This window comes from Bubalus bubalis, chromosome 5 (assembly GCF_019923935.1).
Source record: "Bubalus bubalis isolate 160015118507 breed Murrah chromosome 5, NDDB_SH_1, whole genome shotgun sequence".
NCBI lineage: Eukaryota > Metazoa > Chordata > Mammalia > Artiodactyla > Bovidae > Bubalus > Bubalus bubalis.
Genome location: NC_059161.1, coordinates 99,267,448 through 99,284,314, shown reverse-complemented (window position 1 = coordinate 99,284,314; position 16,867 = coordinate 99,267,448). Strand labels below are relative to the sequence as shown.

The 16,867-nt window shown below is 39.7% G+C and overlaps 1 protein-coding gene across 14 annotated transcripts in view; it reads right to left on the bottom strand.

The window, feature by feature from the left end:
- Nucleotides 1-16,867, bottom strand: part of LOC102407046 (glycerophosphodiester phosphodiesterase domain-containing protein 4) — a 182,428-nt gene that overhangs the window by 136,244 nt on the left and 29,317 nt on the right. For 11 of the 14 annotated variants that reach the window (XM_045165804.1, XM_044943449.2, XM_025286279.3 and 8 more), the window contains 4 exons: nucleotides 16,296-16,389; nucleotides 12,863-12,922; nucleotides 3,250-3,348; nucleotides 249-331 (listed from right to left, as the gene is read on the bottom strand). In XM_045165804.1, coding sequence (XP_045021739.1) covers nucleotides 249-331; nucleotides 3,250-3,348; nucleotides 12,863-12,922; nucleotides 16,296-16,389 — 336 coding nt within the window. The remainder of the gene's footprint in view (nucleotides 1-248; nucleotides 332-3,249; nucleotides 3,349-12,862; nucleotides 12,923-16,295; nucleotides 16,390-16,867) is intronic. The other 3 variants (XM_044943451.2, XM_045165806.1, XM_045165809.1) reach the window with 3 other exon arrangements.

The following is a 16,867-nucleotide window of genomic DNA, read 5'->3' as shown; positions in this document are numbered from 1 at the left end:
AGGGGACACAAATTTGAGCTATTTGTGGAGACTATATAGAGTGTGTGATTTATGAGTCTGTGATTGAGCATGTAGGGGTGCAGATTTGTGGTTTGTAAAGGAGAAGTGATTCATGTATGTGTGTTATCTACACATGTGCCAGGTGAATAAGGGAGAAACTTCCCAGGACTTGCCCTCTCTACAGCTTGGGCCAGGCTAGAGTCATCCACTGGTCTTTTCTCCTCCCACCCTGGTCCCTTCTTTCCTACCTTATATGTACATCACTCTCCAGTCCATAGGCCCCATGTTCAACAGCTTTCTCAAAGGACATTATGGTATTCTCAGGCCCCAGCTGTGGAAGAAAAGGACATCAAGCCTTTAATCTCACAGTCTTTTCTGCTGACATCCCTTTTAGGGTAGTGACAGGGCCCAGTAAGAAAGGACTTTAGAAAGCAAAACTTGGTTCCCTTGGCTCTTTGTTCAAAGAACCTGCCTACATTCTTTTTTTTTTTTTTTAATTTTATTTTATTTTTAAACTTTACATAATTGTATTAGTTTTGCCAAATATCAAAATGAATCCACCTGCCTACATTCTTGTCTACCAAATCTGATTCAGGGACTCTGCTCATCTGAGGCAATGTCACTGGACACAATAAAGAGAAATGGACTGAGAATTAGGTGAGTTCAAATCCAACATCTACAATTAATTACTTATTCTTGTCATCTCAAGTCAACCCTTTTACTTCTCCAGGGGGTTCCGAGGATCTGATGCACCCTCTACACCTATGCACACCTGTACTCGCCCACATTCTTCATGCTCAGACCTACCATGGGTGCACCTCTATGTCCAAAGAAGTACGGCTTGGGTGCCAATTTATTCTTCTCCTGAACGCAGGCAGAAAAATTCCCCAATGGAAGCAAATAGAGACACAAAAGGATAAGAAAAAAGGGCAATCCAATAGCCACTTGTAGAGCTGAAAAAGTTGAAGGAGGAGGAAGGGGGGAAAAAAGGCAAATAGGAATGGAGAACCATCCCAAGAAACTAACTATCCCCAAGCAACAACAAATAAATACTTAGTCCATGGGTTCACTAACTCTGTAGACTCACTGATTTACTCTGTATTTCTTTCACATCCTTATGTTCTCTCAGTGATTTGAAAACACAGGAATATCCAAATATAAACACTATTATTAAGTCACTACTGTTAACAAATGTAAATTTACAAAGGAATGAATTATACTAGAGGTGGGAAGCAAAGGAAAAAGAGGGACTGTTAAGGAATATCTTCTCAGAAAAAGGAGTTTAGTTGGTTCTGAGAAAGCCCGGAAGCCCTTTAAAAATAGCCTTTGTTAGTCACTGAGTCATGTCTGACTCTTTGTGACCCATGGATTGTAGCACACTGGGCTCCTCCATCCAAGGGTTTCCCAGACAAGGAGACTGGAGTGGACTGCCATTTCCTTCTCCCGGGTCTCTTCCCAACCCAGGGATCAAACTCACATCTTCTACATTGGCGGGTGGATTCTTTACCACTGAGCCACCAGTGAAGGCCAAAGATAAGCTTTAAATGCCTCTATTTCAGGCAGTAAGGTAGAGTAGAAGGGATAGTGCTGATGTGTGTTTGGTTGCTCAGTTGTGTCCAACTCTTTGTGACCCTTTGGACTAGCCTGCCAGGCTTCTCTGTCCATGGGATTTTTCAGGCAAGAATACTGGAGTAGGTTGCCATTTTCCTACTCCAAGGGAGCTTGCTGACCCAGGGACTGAACCTGAGTCTCCTGCATGGCAGGCAGATTCTTTACCTACTAAGCCACTGCAGAAGCCCAGAAGGGACAGTAGTTGACAGAAATGTGAATTCAAAGCCAAATGCTACTACTTTCTAATTGTGTGACTCAGACATGTTGCTTAACCTCTCTGGGTCTTCATTATCTTCATCTGGAAAATGGAGCTATCTTGCTACTAACATCTACTTCATAGAACTGATATGAGAGTTGACACCACAGGTACTCAGTATTTTGCGCTCTCTCTCTCTCACACACACACACACACACACACAGAGCCTGACCATAATACCTATTTAGCATTGGTTATTTCCCACTTACTATTTTAGACCTCTGAAAATTTTACCCACTTGTAAGTTTTAAAATTACCACCTATGTCACTTTTGAACATAGATCTTCAGCTCTAACCTCTCAACTTTGTAAGCACATTACACCTCTTGTTTCTTTTTCTCTCATTACATGTCATCTGGTATCTTCTGATTCTAGCTAAAATTTAGGAAAAGAAAAGAGTTAATTATTGCTTCTTCTAATATCTTGCCCCCAGAAACATTTCCTAAAATTCACCCTCCACCTACATACAAACACATACATACAAACATACCCATATACAAATACACAAGGGCAACACTGCAATCCTAGTCTTTCTCTTGCCTGCATCTTTATACAAGTAGGATGCAAGCACTCCTTGTTTAACCAGTAATCAAAAAGACACAGACAGAAGGTCCTCCTGGTTTCTCAGTAAGGGTGTTGAGAGATAATTACATTCTCAAAACAATTTCATGTACACCTCTGATTCTTATTTGTTTCCATGATATTAGGGCAAAGAATGGAGAGGAAACCAGTAGCAGAGGCACACACTTCTGCTTCTGGGGAAGTTCCCAGATGTGACAGGGACTCACACACTTCTACTCTGAGTTACTAAGATGTACCCATGGATATCTGCACCTGGTTCATGAGTTGAAACTAGTAATATTTAAATACAAACTTAAAGAACTGGGATTTATACCATCGTTCTGGTCAAATAAAATTGCCTCTATTCTTTCCCTAACCCCAATCCATTTCAAGACAGTCAATATGTAACAAAAGAGAGAAAATTCTTATTTTTCTAGAAGGAGAATCCCTCTTTACAAGAAGATTGGTTTGATCAGGGAAATGCTATGATAGGTCATGTGGGGTTGTCTGACTATAAGGAGCATCACTGAGTAATAAGCTGAATGAATTTCAAAGAGGTACGCTGGTGGCTATCTATCCAGCTTGTTTCACTGAGTAAGGTACAGAAGTTAAAGGCAGAACTGAAAGGATCAGGCAAGGTTCCACCCACAGAACATACCTTCTCCTTCCAAATGGATCAAGTAGAAAGCCAAAGGCCATGAAAGAATAACCATCATAGCTATGCTGCTCAGGTGTATGTAGGGAGCAAAGACCTGGGAGAAAGCCAAAAGTCAGGCTGAACACATCTGAACAGACAGGGCTACAACTAAGAATGGTGCTTACCTGCAGTGACAGCCCAACGGTGAGCCATCTGTCTTTCCAGTAAGTGAATAAAATCCAGAAAAAAAATGAGCATATCACAATCACTAGCAGAATCAGGATCTGGGGAAACAAAAAGAATTTCCTGACTTCCAAGCACTAATCTTGGATGAGAACCATCCTTAGGAAATGTATGTGTCCCTATAGTGTCTGGGTCCTCATTTCCTCATCCTTTTAACCTAACCAACCTGCAAATGCTCAATATTAGATGAATTCAATAATTTACCTTCTTTGCTTTCTGGAGAAAAAAAAGTACACAGCTTTTGTGTATATGTGTATATGGCCTGGTACCTTTACTAATTTATCCTCTCCACCTCAGCTGGGCCACCATCAGTACTGGCATGTCTCACTCAGCTTCAATAATGGCTATTATAAATATTCACTACTTTTTTACATGACTCAATTTGGTAACAAGTAAAAAATATTTTGTAAGCAAGTACCTTTTCAGTGCATGTTTTCCCCAGCAGACCGTAAGTTTCAAGAGGTCAAGGACAATATTTGTTTATAATTATATCTTCACTGCCTTGCAGAATATGTCTGATTCATATAAAATACCCAATAAATATTTGTTGAACAGACGAAAAATATCTGCTGGCCAGAACACTATTTCATTGAGAAAGAACACTGAGACCAAGAAGATACAACTTTAAATTTTTCTCCTTCAAATATAGTTTTTCTGCTTCTATGTTGCCTGTAAAGAATACTTGGTTCCCACTCTCTCACAATCTCTATAAAAAAGCAATTGAATTAAACCTTCTCACAAAATAATTCCAGGTCATACTGCCTTCAATGGTTAATTTTCCAAACATTTAAGAAAAAAATATTTCCACTTTAACAAGCTCTCCTAGAGAATAAAAAAGAGGGAATGCTCTCTAACTTGTCTTATGAAGCCAACAAAACATTAATACTCAAATTCAATAATGACATTACAAGAGAGAAAAATTATAGTCCAATTTCTCCTATTAACAGATGCAGAAATCTTAACCTATTAGCAAATCAAATGCATTACAACACAAGGGTTTAATTGTCAAATAAGATTCATATGAATCTTCTGTGATTCTGTGAGCATACCCAACACCAAACTTCACTAATGGTTGAAATGATATAGTCAATTAAAGATAAAATTTTTTCTTGTAGGAAAATCTGATTTTATCAAATGCAGCTATTCATAAAAATGTCTTTCCTCTCCTGTATTTGGATACATGCTGATCCTGGACTTAAAATATGAGGTGTGTTTTTGTAGCAATATTTTTTGGAATCCATTTTCTTGAATAATGGAAATAAAAGCAAAAATAAACAAATGAGACCTAGTTAAACTTAAAGGTTTTTGCACAGCAAAAGAAACCAGGAACAAAATGAAAAGACAATCCACAGAAGAAGACAAAATATTTGCAAGTGCTGCAACTATCAACAAACCAAACAACTGAATCAAAAAAGGGCAGAAGACCTAAATAGACCTTTTGCCAAAGAAAACATATAGACAGCCAACAGGGAAATGAAAAGATGCTCAACATCACCAATTATTAGAGAAATGCAAATCAAAACTACAATGAGGCATCAACTCACACCAGTCAGAATGGCTGTCAAAAAAAGTCTACAAATAATCATTGCTGGAGAGGCATAGATAAAAGGGAACCCTGCTAAATTGTTGGTAGGAATGTAAACTGGTGCAGCCAAGGGAAAATGGTTGGAGGTTCCTTAAAAAACTAAAAGCAGAGCTACCATATGACCCTGCAACACCACTCCTGGACATGTATCTAGAGAAAAACATGGTCTGAAACAATACATGCACCCCAATGTTCATTGCAGCACTATTTACAATAGCCAAGACATGAAAGCAACATGAATGTCCATCAACGGATGAATGCACAAAGAAAATGTGGTACACAGATACAATGGAATCTTACTTAGCCATAAAAAAAAGAATGAAATATTGCCAATTGCAGTAACATGGATGAATCTAGACCTTGTCAAACAAAGTATGTCAGATTGAAAGGCAAATATCATATGATTTCATTTATATGCAGAATCTAAAAAAAGATACAAATGAATTTATTTACAAAACAGAAATAGATTCACAGTCACAGAAAACAAACTATGGTTGCTAAAGGGGAAAGGAGAATGGGGAGGGAAAAATGAGGAGTATGGGATTAACAGATACACACTACTATATATGAAATGGATTAAAACACAAGGATCTACTGCATAGCACAGGGAACTATACTCAACATCTTATAGGGATTTATAATGGAAAAGAATCTTAAAAAGAATGTATATGCATATGTGTTTATAAATGATCACTTGGCTGTACCCCTGCAACAACACTGTAAATGAACTATGCTGTTGCTTAGTTCCTAAGTTGTGTCCAATTCTGGTGACACCATGCACTGCAGCATGCCAGGCTTCCCTGTCCTCCATTATCTCCCAGAGTTTGCTCGAACTCATGTTCATTGAGTCGGTGATGCTATCTAACCATCTCATCCTCTGCCATTCCCTTCTCCTTTTGCCTTTAATCTTTCCCAGAATCAGGGTCTTCTCCAATGAGTCAACTCTTCACATCAGGTGGTCGAAAGTATTAGAGCTTCAGCTTCAGCATCAGGCCTTCCAATGGATATTCAGGGGTGATCTCCTTTAGGATTGACTGGTTTGATCTCCTTGCAGTCCAAGGGACTCTCAAGTCTTCTCCAGCACTACAGTTTGAAGCACCGATTTTTCAGTGCTCAGCCTTTTTTATGGTCCAACTCTCACAATTCTCACGTGACTACTGGAAAAATCATAGCTTTCTTTAAAAGGACCTGTGTCAGCAAAGTGATATCTCTGCTTTTTAATACACTGTCTAGGTTTCTTGTAACCTGCTTACAAGGAGCAAGCATCTTTTAATTTCATGGCTGCAGTCACCATCTGCAGTGATTTTGGAGCCCAAGAAAATAAAATCTTTCACTCTTTCCACTTTTTCCCCTTCTACATGCATGAAGTAAATCAACTATACTTCAATAAAAAGAAATTTGTTAATCTGAGGTGTGTGTTTTAAGCAAAATGTATGGAAACTTTGATTCCCAGAAGGAGCCTTTTGAGTTATGGAGCATCCTTATCTTATATCCCATTAATTATGCAACTCAGGTCAGCAATGTCTCCCACAATACAAATTTATAAATTTCAAGATTATTTACAATAAGCAACCCAAATATACAAGGTTATATTCTGCTAGAAATTTTCATAGATAAAAATTCTTCACTATCTTTTGACTAATAACTATTTTTAGTATGTTTAAATACCTTCGATATATTTATAAAGAGTTTTGATTGTGGTCATTCATTCCTCTCTGAACATGCCTAAGTGGAAGGAGAATAGGTTACAGGCCTGGTACTAACCCTTTCCTTCAGGGTTTATTCTTTGCACACTAAAACTGAAACTCCAAGCCCCACAGAATCCCTGTTGCCAACAGAAGCAATCTCTCCTCACAAGTCTAATAAACCTAATCCTTCAATGGATGAAGCCGTGACTAAGGTGGTCACCTTTCAAGGGCATGCCCACTCTTTCTCATACCTCACCTGCATCACTTTCCATTGTCTCAGTTCAGTTCAGTTCAGTCGCTCAGTCATGTCCAACTCTTTGCAACCCCATGAACCTCAGCATACCAGGCCTCCATGTCCATCACAAACTCCTGGAGTTCACCCAAACCCATGTGCATCGAGGCGGTGATTCCATCCAACCATCTCATCGTCTGTTGTCCCCTTCTCATCCTACCTCCAATCCCTCCCAGCATTAGGATATTTTCAAATGAGTCAGCTCTCCGCATCAGGTGGCCAAAGTATTGGCGTTTCAGCTTCAGCCAGTCCCTTCAATGAACACCCAGGACTGATCTCCTTTAGAATGGACTGGTTGGATCTCCTTGCAGTCCAAGGGACTCTCAAGAGTCTTCTCCAACACCACAGTTCAAAAGCATCAATTCTTCGGCACTCAGCCTTCTTCACAGTCCAACTCTCACATCCATACATGACTACTGGAAAAACCATAGCCTTGACTAGATGGACCTTTGTTGGCAAAGTAATGTCTCTGCTTTTGAATATGCTGTCTAGGTTGGTCATAACTTTCCTTCTGAGGAGCAAGCGTCTTTTAATTTCATGGCTGCAGTCACCATCTGCAGTGATTTTGGAGCCCAGAAAAATAAAGTCAGCCACTGTTTCAACTTTTTCCCCATCTATTCGCCATGAAGTGATAGGACCAGATGCCATAATCTTAGTTTTCTGAATATTGAGCTTTAAGCCAACTTTGTCACTCTCCACTTTTACTTTCATCAACAGGCTTTTTAGTTCTTCTTCACTTTCTGTCATAAGGGTGGTGTCATCTGCATATCTGAGGTTATTGATATTTCTCCCAGCAATCTTGATTCCAGCTTGTGCTTCCTCCAGCCCAGCATTTCTCATGATATACTCTGCATATAAGTTAAATAAGCAGGGTGACAATATACAGCCTTGACGTACTCCTTTTCCTATTTGTCTACAGACTTATAATCAGAATTAGACCTAAGAATACTTCAAGAGATGGCTTTATTAAATTTACTGACCAAACTCTACAGTATATGTAGGAAAAAAATCCTAAGATTGTTAAACAAGGAGAAAAGAATTCAAGACTGGGCTAAACTTATGTATGTACGGGCTTCTCTTGTGACTCAGCTGGTAAAGAATCTTGCAATGCGGGAGACTGGGTTCAATTCCTGGGTTGGGAAGATTCCCTGGAGAAGGGAAAGGCTACCCACTCCAGTATTCTGGCCCGGAGAATTCCATGGACCATATAGTCCATGGGGTCGCAAAGAGTCGGACATGACTGAGCGACTTTCACTGTGTGTGTGTGTGTGTGTGTGTGTGTGTGTGTGTAATTTATTTATTTATCCATCCTAAAGGAAGATATAAGCATCTGAATGCAGAGTTTCAAACAATAGCAAGAAGAGATAAGAAAGCCTTCTTCAGCAATCAATGCAAAGAAATAGAGGAAAACAACAGAATGGGAAAGACTAGAGATCTCTTCAATAAAATTAGAGATACCAAGGGAACATTTCATGCAAAGATGGGCTCGATAAAGGACAGAAATGGTATGGACCTAACAGAAGCAGAAGATATTCAGAAGGGATGGCAAGAATACACAGAAGAACTGTACAAAAAAAGATCTTCACAACCCAGATAATCACGATGGTATGATCACTGACCTAGAGCCAGACATCCTAGAATGTGAAGTCAAGTGGGCCTTAGAAAGCATCACTACGAACAAAGCTAGTGGAGGTGATGGAATTCCAGTTGAGCTCTTTCAAATCCTGAAAGATGATGCTGTGAAAGTGCTGCACTCAATATGCCAGCAAATTTGGAAAACTCAGCAGTGGCCACAGGACTGGAAAAGGTCAGTTTTCATTCCAATCCCAAAGAAAGGCAACGCCAAAGAATGCTCAAACTACCGCACAACTGCACTCATCTCACACGCTAGTAAAGTAATGCTCAAAATTCTCCAAGCCAGGCTTCAGCAATATGTGAACGGTGAACTTCCTGATGTTCAAGCTGGTTTTAGAAAAGGCGGAGGAACCAGAGATCAAATTGCCAACATCTGCTGGATCGTGGAAAAAGCAAGAGAGTTCCAGAAAAACATCTATTTCTGCTTTATTGACTATACCAAAGCCTTTGACTGTGTGGATCACAATAAACTGTGGAAAATTCTGAAAGAGATGGGAATACCAGACCACCTGATCTGCCTCTTGAGAAATTTGTATGCAGGTCAGGAGGCAACAGTTAGAACTGGACATGGAACAACAGACTGGTTCCAAATAGGAAAAGGAGTACGTCAAGGCTATATACTGTCACCCTGCTTATTTAACTTATATGCAGAGTACATCGTGAGAAATGCTGGGCTGGAGGAAGCACAAGCTGGAATCAAGATTGCTGGGAGAAATATCAATAACCTCAGATATGCAGATGACACCACCCTTATGGCAGAAAGTGAAGAAGAACTAAAAAGCCTCTTGATGAAAGTGCAAGTGGAGAGTGACAAAGTTGGCTTAAAGCTCAATATTCAGAAAACTAAGATTATGGCATCTGGTCCTATCACTTCATGGGAAATAGATGGGGAAACAGTGGAAACAGTGAGAGTCTTTATTTTTCTGGGTTCCAAAATTACTGCAGATGGTGACTGCAGCCATGAAATTAAAAGATGCTTACTCCTTGGAAGGAAAGTTATGACCAACCTAGACAGCATATTCAAAAGCAGAGACATTACCTTGCCGACAAAGGTCCGTCTAGTCAAGGCTATGGTTTTTCCAGTAGTCATGTATGGATGTGAGAGTTGGACTGTGAAGAAAGCTGAGTGCCAAAGAATTGATGCTTTTGAACTGTGGTGTTGGAGAAGACTCTTGAGAGTCCCTTGGACTGCAAGGAGATCCAACCAGTCTATCCTAAAGGAGATCAGTCCTGGGTATTCATTGGAAGGTCTGATGTTGAAGCTGAAACTCCAATACTTTGGCCACCTGTTGCAAAGAGCTAATTCATTTGAAAAGACCCTGATCCTGGGAAAGATTGAGGGCAGGAGGAGAAGGGGACGACAGAGGATGAGATGGTTGGATGGTATAACCAACTCCATGGACATGAGTTTGGGTGGCCTCGGGGAGTTGGTATTGGACTGGGAAGCCTGGTGTGCTGCAGTTCATGGGGTTGCAAAGAGTCAGACATGACTGAGCAACTGAACTGAACTGATACAACAAAGGAAACAATCAACAAAATGAAAAGACTATCTTTTGAATGAGAGAAGGTATGTGGAAATCATAGGCTTGATAAGGGGTTAACATCCAAAATATATAAAGAGCTCATACAGCTCAACATTAAAAAAAGAAACAACTCAAATTAAAATTGGGCACAAGACCTGAATAGACATGTTTCCAAAGAAGACCTAGAGATGGTGAAAAAGGCACATGAAAAGATGTTCAACATCACTAATCATCAGAAAAATGCAAAGTAAAACCAGAATGAGCTATCACCTCACACGTGTCAGAATGGCTATTGTCAAAAACTCAACAAATAATAAATGTTGGCAAGGATGTGGAAAAAAGGGAATCCAAGTACACATTGGTACAAATGTAAATTAATACAACCACTATGAAACACAGTATGAAGGGTCCTCAAAAAAATTGAAAACAGAACTACCATACGTTTCACCAATTCCATTCCTGGGGTTATGCTAAAGAAAATGAAAACATCAATTCAAAAAGAAATATGAACCCCAATGCTCATAGCAGCTTTATTTACAATAGCCAAGATGTGGAAGCAACCTAGCTGTTTATCAACAACAGATGAATGGATAAAATGATGTGATCAATGTGTGTGTGTGTGTGTGTGTGTGTGTGTGTATGTACTTACATACAATGGAATACAACTAGGACATAAAAAAGAATGGAACTTTGCCATTTTCAAAAAATGGATGGGCCTGGAGGATACTATACTTAGTAAAGTACATCAGACCGAGAATGAGAAATACTGTATGTTTTCATGCATATGCAGAATATACAAAATAAATGAATGAATATAATAGAACAGAAACAGACTCACAGATACAGAAAACAAACTAGTGGTTACTAGCAGAGAAAGGAGTAGGGGAGGAGCTAGATAGGGAAAGGGGATTAAGAGACACTAACTACTAGATATAAAACTTAGCAAGATACAAGGATGTTATGTACAGCACAGGGAATATAGCCAGCAGCTTATAATAATTTTAAATGGAATATAATATAAATATATTGATTACTATGTTATATACCTAACACTAATATAATACTGTAAACCAACTATACTTCAATTTAAAAAAAAAATGGTAGCCAATGCATTATAAAATTGGGATGCCAGCGATTTCTTGGTGTAATATGGAAGAAAGAATTCAATGGTTTATTGAGAAAAGGTTTCTGGAATGCTATCACCTATAATAAGCTAACCCACACCATACTGAGCTCTATGGGCAGTCTCAGAGGACACTGAAAAACACATAGTGAGAAAGTGTCAGCATCCTTGAAAAGCACCACAGTGGCCATGCTTTATGCCTAGATAAAGGTGAGGGGTGTTGCCACTCAAACTGGCTTCCTGAGTTCAAAGGCAATGATGAGATTCTACTGTGGCAGAGGCCAAGTAGCAGCACTCACTGCCAGGGGCAAGGTAAGCATGGTTTCTGTAAAAGGCACAAGGCTAGAATGACAATCAGAATGGTACAACCCATAGGGTTATAACTTGGTAGTAACTAACTGATCATGCTGTCCCAATTCCAAAATAGATGGTGATCTCAACAGGCCTGTTTATGTACTTTTCAGTCTACACTCTTTCCCTTTAAGAACTTACAACTTCAATTTCCATCTGTCCTAATCCTTAAATCTATATTTTCAGTTCATACTTTCCTTTTGAAAAAGAGGAAATTTAAGGAGACCACTCAGAGAATTTGACATGCTCCTGGATTTGAGGAAATACAAGGAAAACCATGCCTAAAAAAAGTCTATAAATACCAAGAAGCTATGCTGGAGATGCTCAAGCCCATGGCAGTATAAGACAAGGGAGGCAATGTTGGAAATGAGCTGCAAGTCTTCAGATGCTGGATCAGTAATGACTGCTTCCTCAGAACAGGTATGGATCCTTTGTAATTGCTAATATAACTTTAAAGGGCTTCAAACTAAGGGAGAGTCAAAAGGACCTTAGCAGAGAAGCATCAGGGAATACAGGAAGACAGGCATTCACTTTACCAAGAGAGTTGCAATCAAGGTTCTCAGCAGAAAGTGAAAGTGAAACTGAAGTTGCTCAGTCGTGTCCAGCTCTTTGCAACCCCATGGACTGTAACCTACCAGGTTCCTCTGTCCATGGGATTTTCCAGCAAGAATACTGGAGTGGACTGCCATTTCCTTCTCCAGGAAATCTTCCCAACCCAGGGATTGAACCCAGGTCTCCCACATTGTAGGCAGACACTTTACCATCTAAGCCACCAGGGAAGTCAGCAGAAGGGTCTCTGAAAATACACATGGAAAAATCCATGCAGTTAAGAGCCAACAACTGCATTTACTTGGTCCTGTTAGAACCAACCCCTCCCTGTGGGACTGTGTTCTTTCATCCTATCTCTCCTTTCCCTGAGCCATACTCTGGAAGAAAGGTAAAAGGACGATCATGCTCTTTCCACCACTGCAGGTTCCCAGCCCTGGGTCATGTGAAATAGGGGAAGGGAAATACTTCATGAAGTTGGAGTGAAGCGAAATTTTTAACGAATGAAACAAGATTGTTCTTGTGACTATAAAGGACTGGGAAAATAATGGAGGTTGCCTAAGATTTTATGGGAATGAAAAGAACAGAGTCACAGAGTCCATAGTAGGGAGAAAAAATAAAGTTTAGGTTCAGTTCCTTCAGTACATCAGTTACCTTTCTTACAAATTTAACGATTTCAACTAAAACGGTGTAAGTAGACTTTTTTTATAAGGGGAACAACAAAACAAAGGGAAGCTCTGCATTTGACACAATGCTAAAGAGGCACATTCAGTCCTGGTCTCAGGACTCCTATGAAGATTCAGATGTCCTACCTTATGACACCAGTGCAGGTACAATTCAATCCCCTCCCAAAGCAACAAAAACCCAAGTACCTGAAAAAAGGAAAAAAAAAAAAAGATTATTTTGAAATCCCCACGATGCTGCCAAAAACACTTTCCTGAATTCAAAATTCTTTCACAGTCTGGTATTACATTCACTTCTTGCTACATCAGCAGTTTTCATATGCTGGGAATTTGCCATTCTGTTCCTCTGCTAAAAAGCTCTCCCCTTTCCCATGCCACTGAAGCTTCAAATAAAGTTCACGTGTCACCTCCTACTTGTACCTTTCACCAGCAACCCCTGGAAGAATTTATCATCTTCTCTGGGATTTTGCAAAGTTAGTATACTGATATCTTTCTTGAGTTCCTACGAATTTCTTGGTAGGTATTACCAAGAACACTTAGAGAACAGAGAAAACAGAGGTTACTTCTTAGAGAACAGAGGTCAGGGGCCAGCCTTTCCAAGGGTCATCTAAAAAACCTTTCTTGAGGAGCCAGTGCCACTGTTATAACTACTAGCCACTATCATTAACATCAGTATTTAGTCAATAAATCTTAGAGAGAATTTGAAGCTAAATCTAGCCAGTCACCAAGTCAGTGTGGAGACAGGAACGGAAAAACAGAGTCCTCAGATGCTTAGGATATGAATGAGAGAATGTATGAGACAGATTCTTATCAAAACAATTTCATGAATATAGTTCACTTGTTCTTTATTCAGCCTTATAAAATACCATTTTATTAAATATTATCTTGCTTATTTTGGAAGAAAAGAAACTGAGGCTCAGAAGGCTGAGGCTCCACACCACAACTTCCAGGATGATTTTCCTAAATAGAAATCTGATTTATGCTTAATGCACTAGCTCACTTTTCAGGCCTTTCAAGGTCTGTTACAAGCCTATCTAAAATGATGTTATTCCTTTTTCTTCAACATCCCCTGAGTTCAGTTCAGTCGCTCAGTCGTGTCCAACTCTTTCTGACCCCATGGACTCCAGCACATCAGGCCTCCCTGTCCATCACCAAATTGCAGACTTTACTCAAACTCATGTCCATTGAGTTGGTGATGCCATCCAACCATCTCATCCTCTGTCATCCCTTTCTGTCCCCTTCTGTTCCAGCATCAGGGTCTTTTCCAATCAGTCAACTCTTCACATGAGGTGGCCAAAGTATTGGAGTTTAAGCTTCAGCATCAGTCCTTCCAAAAATCAGGACTGATTTTCTTTAGGATTGACTGGTTGCATCTCTTTGCAGTCCAAGAGACTCTCAAGAGTCTTCTCCAACACCACGGTTCGAAAGCATCAATTCTTCAGCACTCAGCTTTCTTTATAGTCCAACTCTCACATCCATACACGACTACTGGAAAAACCATAGTTTTGACTAGACAGACCTTTGTCAGCCAAGTAATTTCTCTGTTTTTTAATATGCTGTCTAGGTTGGTCATAGCTTTTCTTCCAAGGAGCCAAGTGTCTTTTAATTCCATGGCTGCAGTCACCATCTGCAGTGATTTTCGAGCCCAAGAAAAGAGTCTGTCACTGTTTCTGCTGTTTCCCCATCTATTTGCCATGGAGTGATGGGACCAGATGCCATGATCTTAGTTTTCTGAATGTTGTTTTAAACCAGCTTTTTCACTCTCCTCTTTCACTTTCATCAAGAGACTCTTTAGTTCTTCTTCACTTTCTGCCATAAGGGTGGTGTCATCTGCATATCTGAGGTTATTGATATTTCTCCCAGCAATCTTGATTCCAGTTTGTGCTTCATTCAGCCTGGCATTTCACAGGATGTACTCTGCATATAAGTTAAATAAGCAGTAACAATATTCAGCTATGACATACTCCATTTCAATTTGGAACCAGTCTGTTGTTCCATGTCCAGTTATAACTGTTGCTTCCTGACCTGCATACAGATTTCTCAGGAGGCAGGTAAGGTGGTCTGGTATTCCCATCTGTAAAAGAATTTTCCACAGTCTGTTGTGACCCACACAGTCAAGGACTTTGGTGCAGTCAATAAAGCAGAAGTAGATATTTTTCTGGAACTCTCTTGCTTTTTTGATGATCCAACGGATGTTGGCAATTTGATCTCTGGTTCCTCTGCCTTTACTAAATCTAGCTTGAACATCTAGAAGTTCCCAGGTCACATATTGAACCTGGCTTGGAGAATTTTGAGCATTACTTTGCTATCAAGTGAGATGAGTGCAAGTGTGCAGTAGTTTGAACATTCTTTGCCATTGCCTTTCTTTGGGATTGGAATAAAAACTGACCTTTTCTAGCTCCATGGCCACTGTTGAGTTTTCCAAATTTGCTGGCATATTGAGTGCAGCACTTTCACAGCTTCATGTTTTAAGATTTAAGGACTATTATAACTTTATATCTCATACCTGTCACTCTGAAGTGCCCCACATGAAAACAGAAACTGCATGTGTCTTGTTGATTTCTGTATCCTCAGTATTTATCACTCATATAATAATCAACACATTTTCTTGAATGAAAAATTAAGGCAAATATTAACTGATTTGGGGGTTGAGTTCTTCTGTATCAGACAGGAAATCAGTGGAGACAAGGAATCATGAAATCAGAGAAAGATATATATGCCCCATGTATAAAAGGGCACTGAAAAACTCCAGTTAACTAAGAATCAGTCTCACAAGCTTTCCACTTCTTCAAATTCCTCTATTTCCCAGCCTGAATTTCTCATACTACATGACCCTACTGTGTCAAGAAACATAGGCAGGGTCTCTACCGCCTAAAGACGTTTGCTAAAATGTATTCTGCACCTGGACTAAGTGAAGTCGCTCAGTTAAGTCCAACTCTTTGCGACCCCATGGACTGCAGCCTACCGGGCTCCTCAGTCTACGGAATTCTCCAGGCAAGAGGACCATAGTGGGTTGTCATTTCCTTCTCCAGGGGATCCTGACCCAGGGACTGAACCCGAGTCTCCCATATTACAGGCAGACGCTTTACTGTCTGAGCCACCAGGTTAGTACACCTGGACTAAGGGACTAGCAATTGTGCATTAGAACAGGTTTGACACACTAGCTAATTTATAAGACCCATAAAGACTTACTCTTAGGGGATAGGCTACGGAATGAGTAGTTCAATATGTAAAGGTACTGCCATGTGAAGGTGTGAGCATCTAAAATGATAATACTAAGTGAACCAGGAAATAGACTATGAAATAGGAGAAGAGAAAAAGGATGTTTTACCACTCTTTCTAAGGGTCAAAGTGGTAAGACACATCCTCTAACAGCACAAGCCTTTTTCCCTCCATCTATCCCTCCTGCCTAATATTCAAGTGGCTAATGTAAATGCTAACTCTGCTAAGTGTGATCTGAGGTTCTGAGGGCTCCCAGCACCAACTGAGAACCATGCCACAGACAGAGCACCTAGTGAGGCTACCCATGAAAGGAGTGGGAAAAACAGAAAACATTACTCACCAACAGCAATGATGTGTAGGCAGCCAGGATCCCAAGGAAACTCAGTAAGACAATGGACCAGAAGAACCAGAGCCCTGTACCTATAAAAATGACCCTGCAAAAATAAGTTTCAATCCTTAAAATACAGTAAAAAAAAAAAAAATAGTAGCATCTGCATCAAGGATAGGGGTGACAAGACCAACTAGATGAGGTTTAAGAAAACAGAGGGAGATAAGAGAAGCAATTTGGGAACAGATTGTGAAGAGCTTTGGGGATATTTAGTGGAGAACTTTTAACTTTGTCCTAAAGGTAACTGGGTACTTTAAATGGGGCTCTGTATAAGTGGTATCATTTTTTAAAAGTTATTCAGAATATATATTCAAAACACATATTCTCCATCCTGAAGCCCCCTCCCACCTTCCTCCCTGTGGCAGACGCATGTTGATGTGTGGCAAAACTAATTCAATATTGTAAAGTAAAATAATAATAATAATAATAAATTTTAAAAAAAACACATTCTCTTTAAAAAACAATATAATATAGAAGTTCTGTAATTCTAAAAGAGAAAAAGTCTACTGCTTTAATAAAACTTA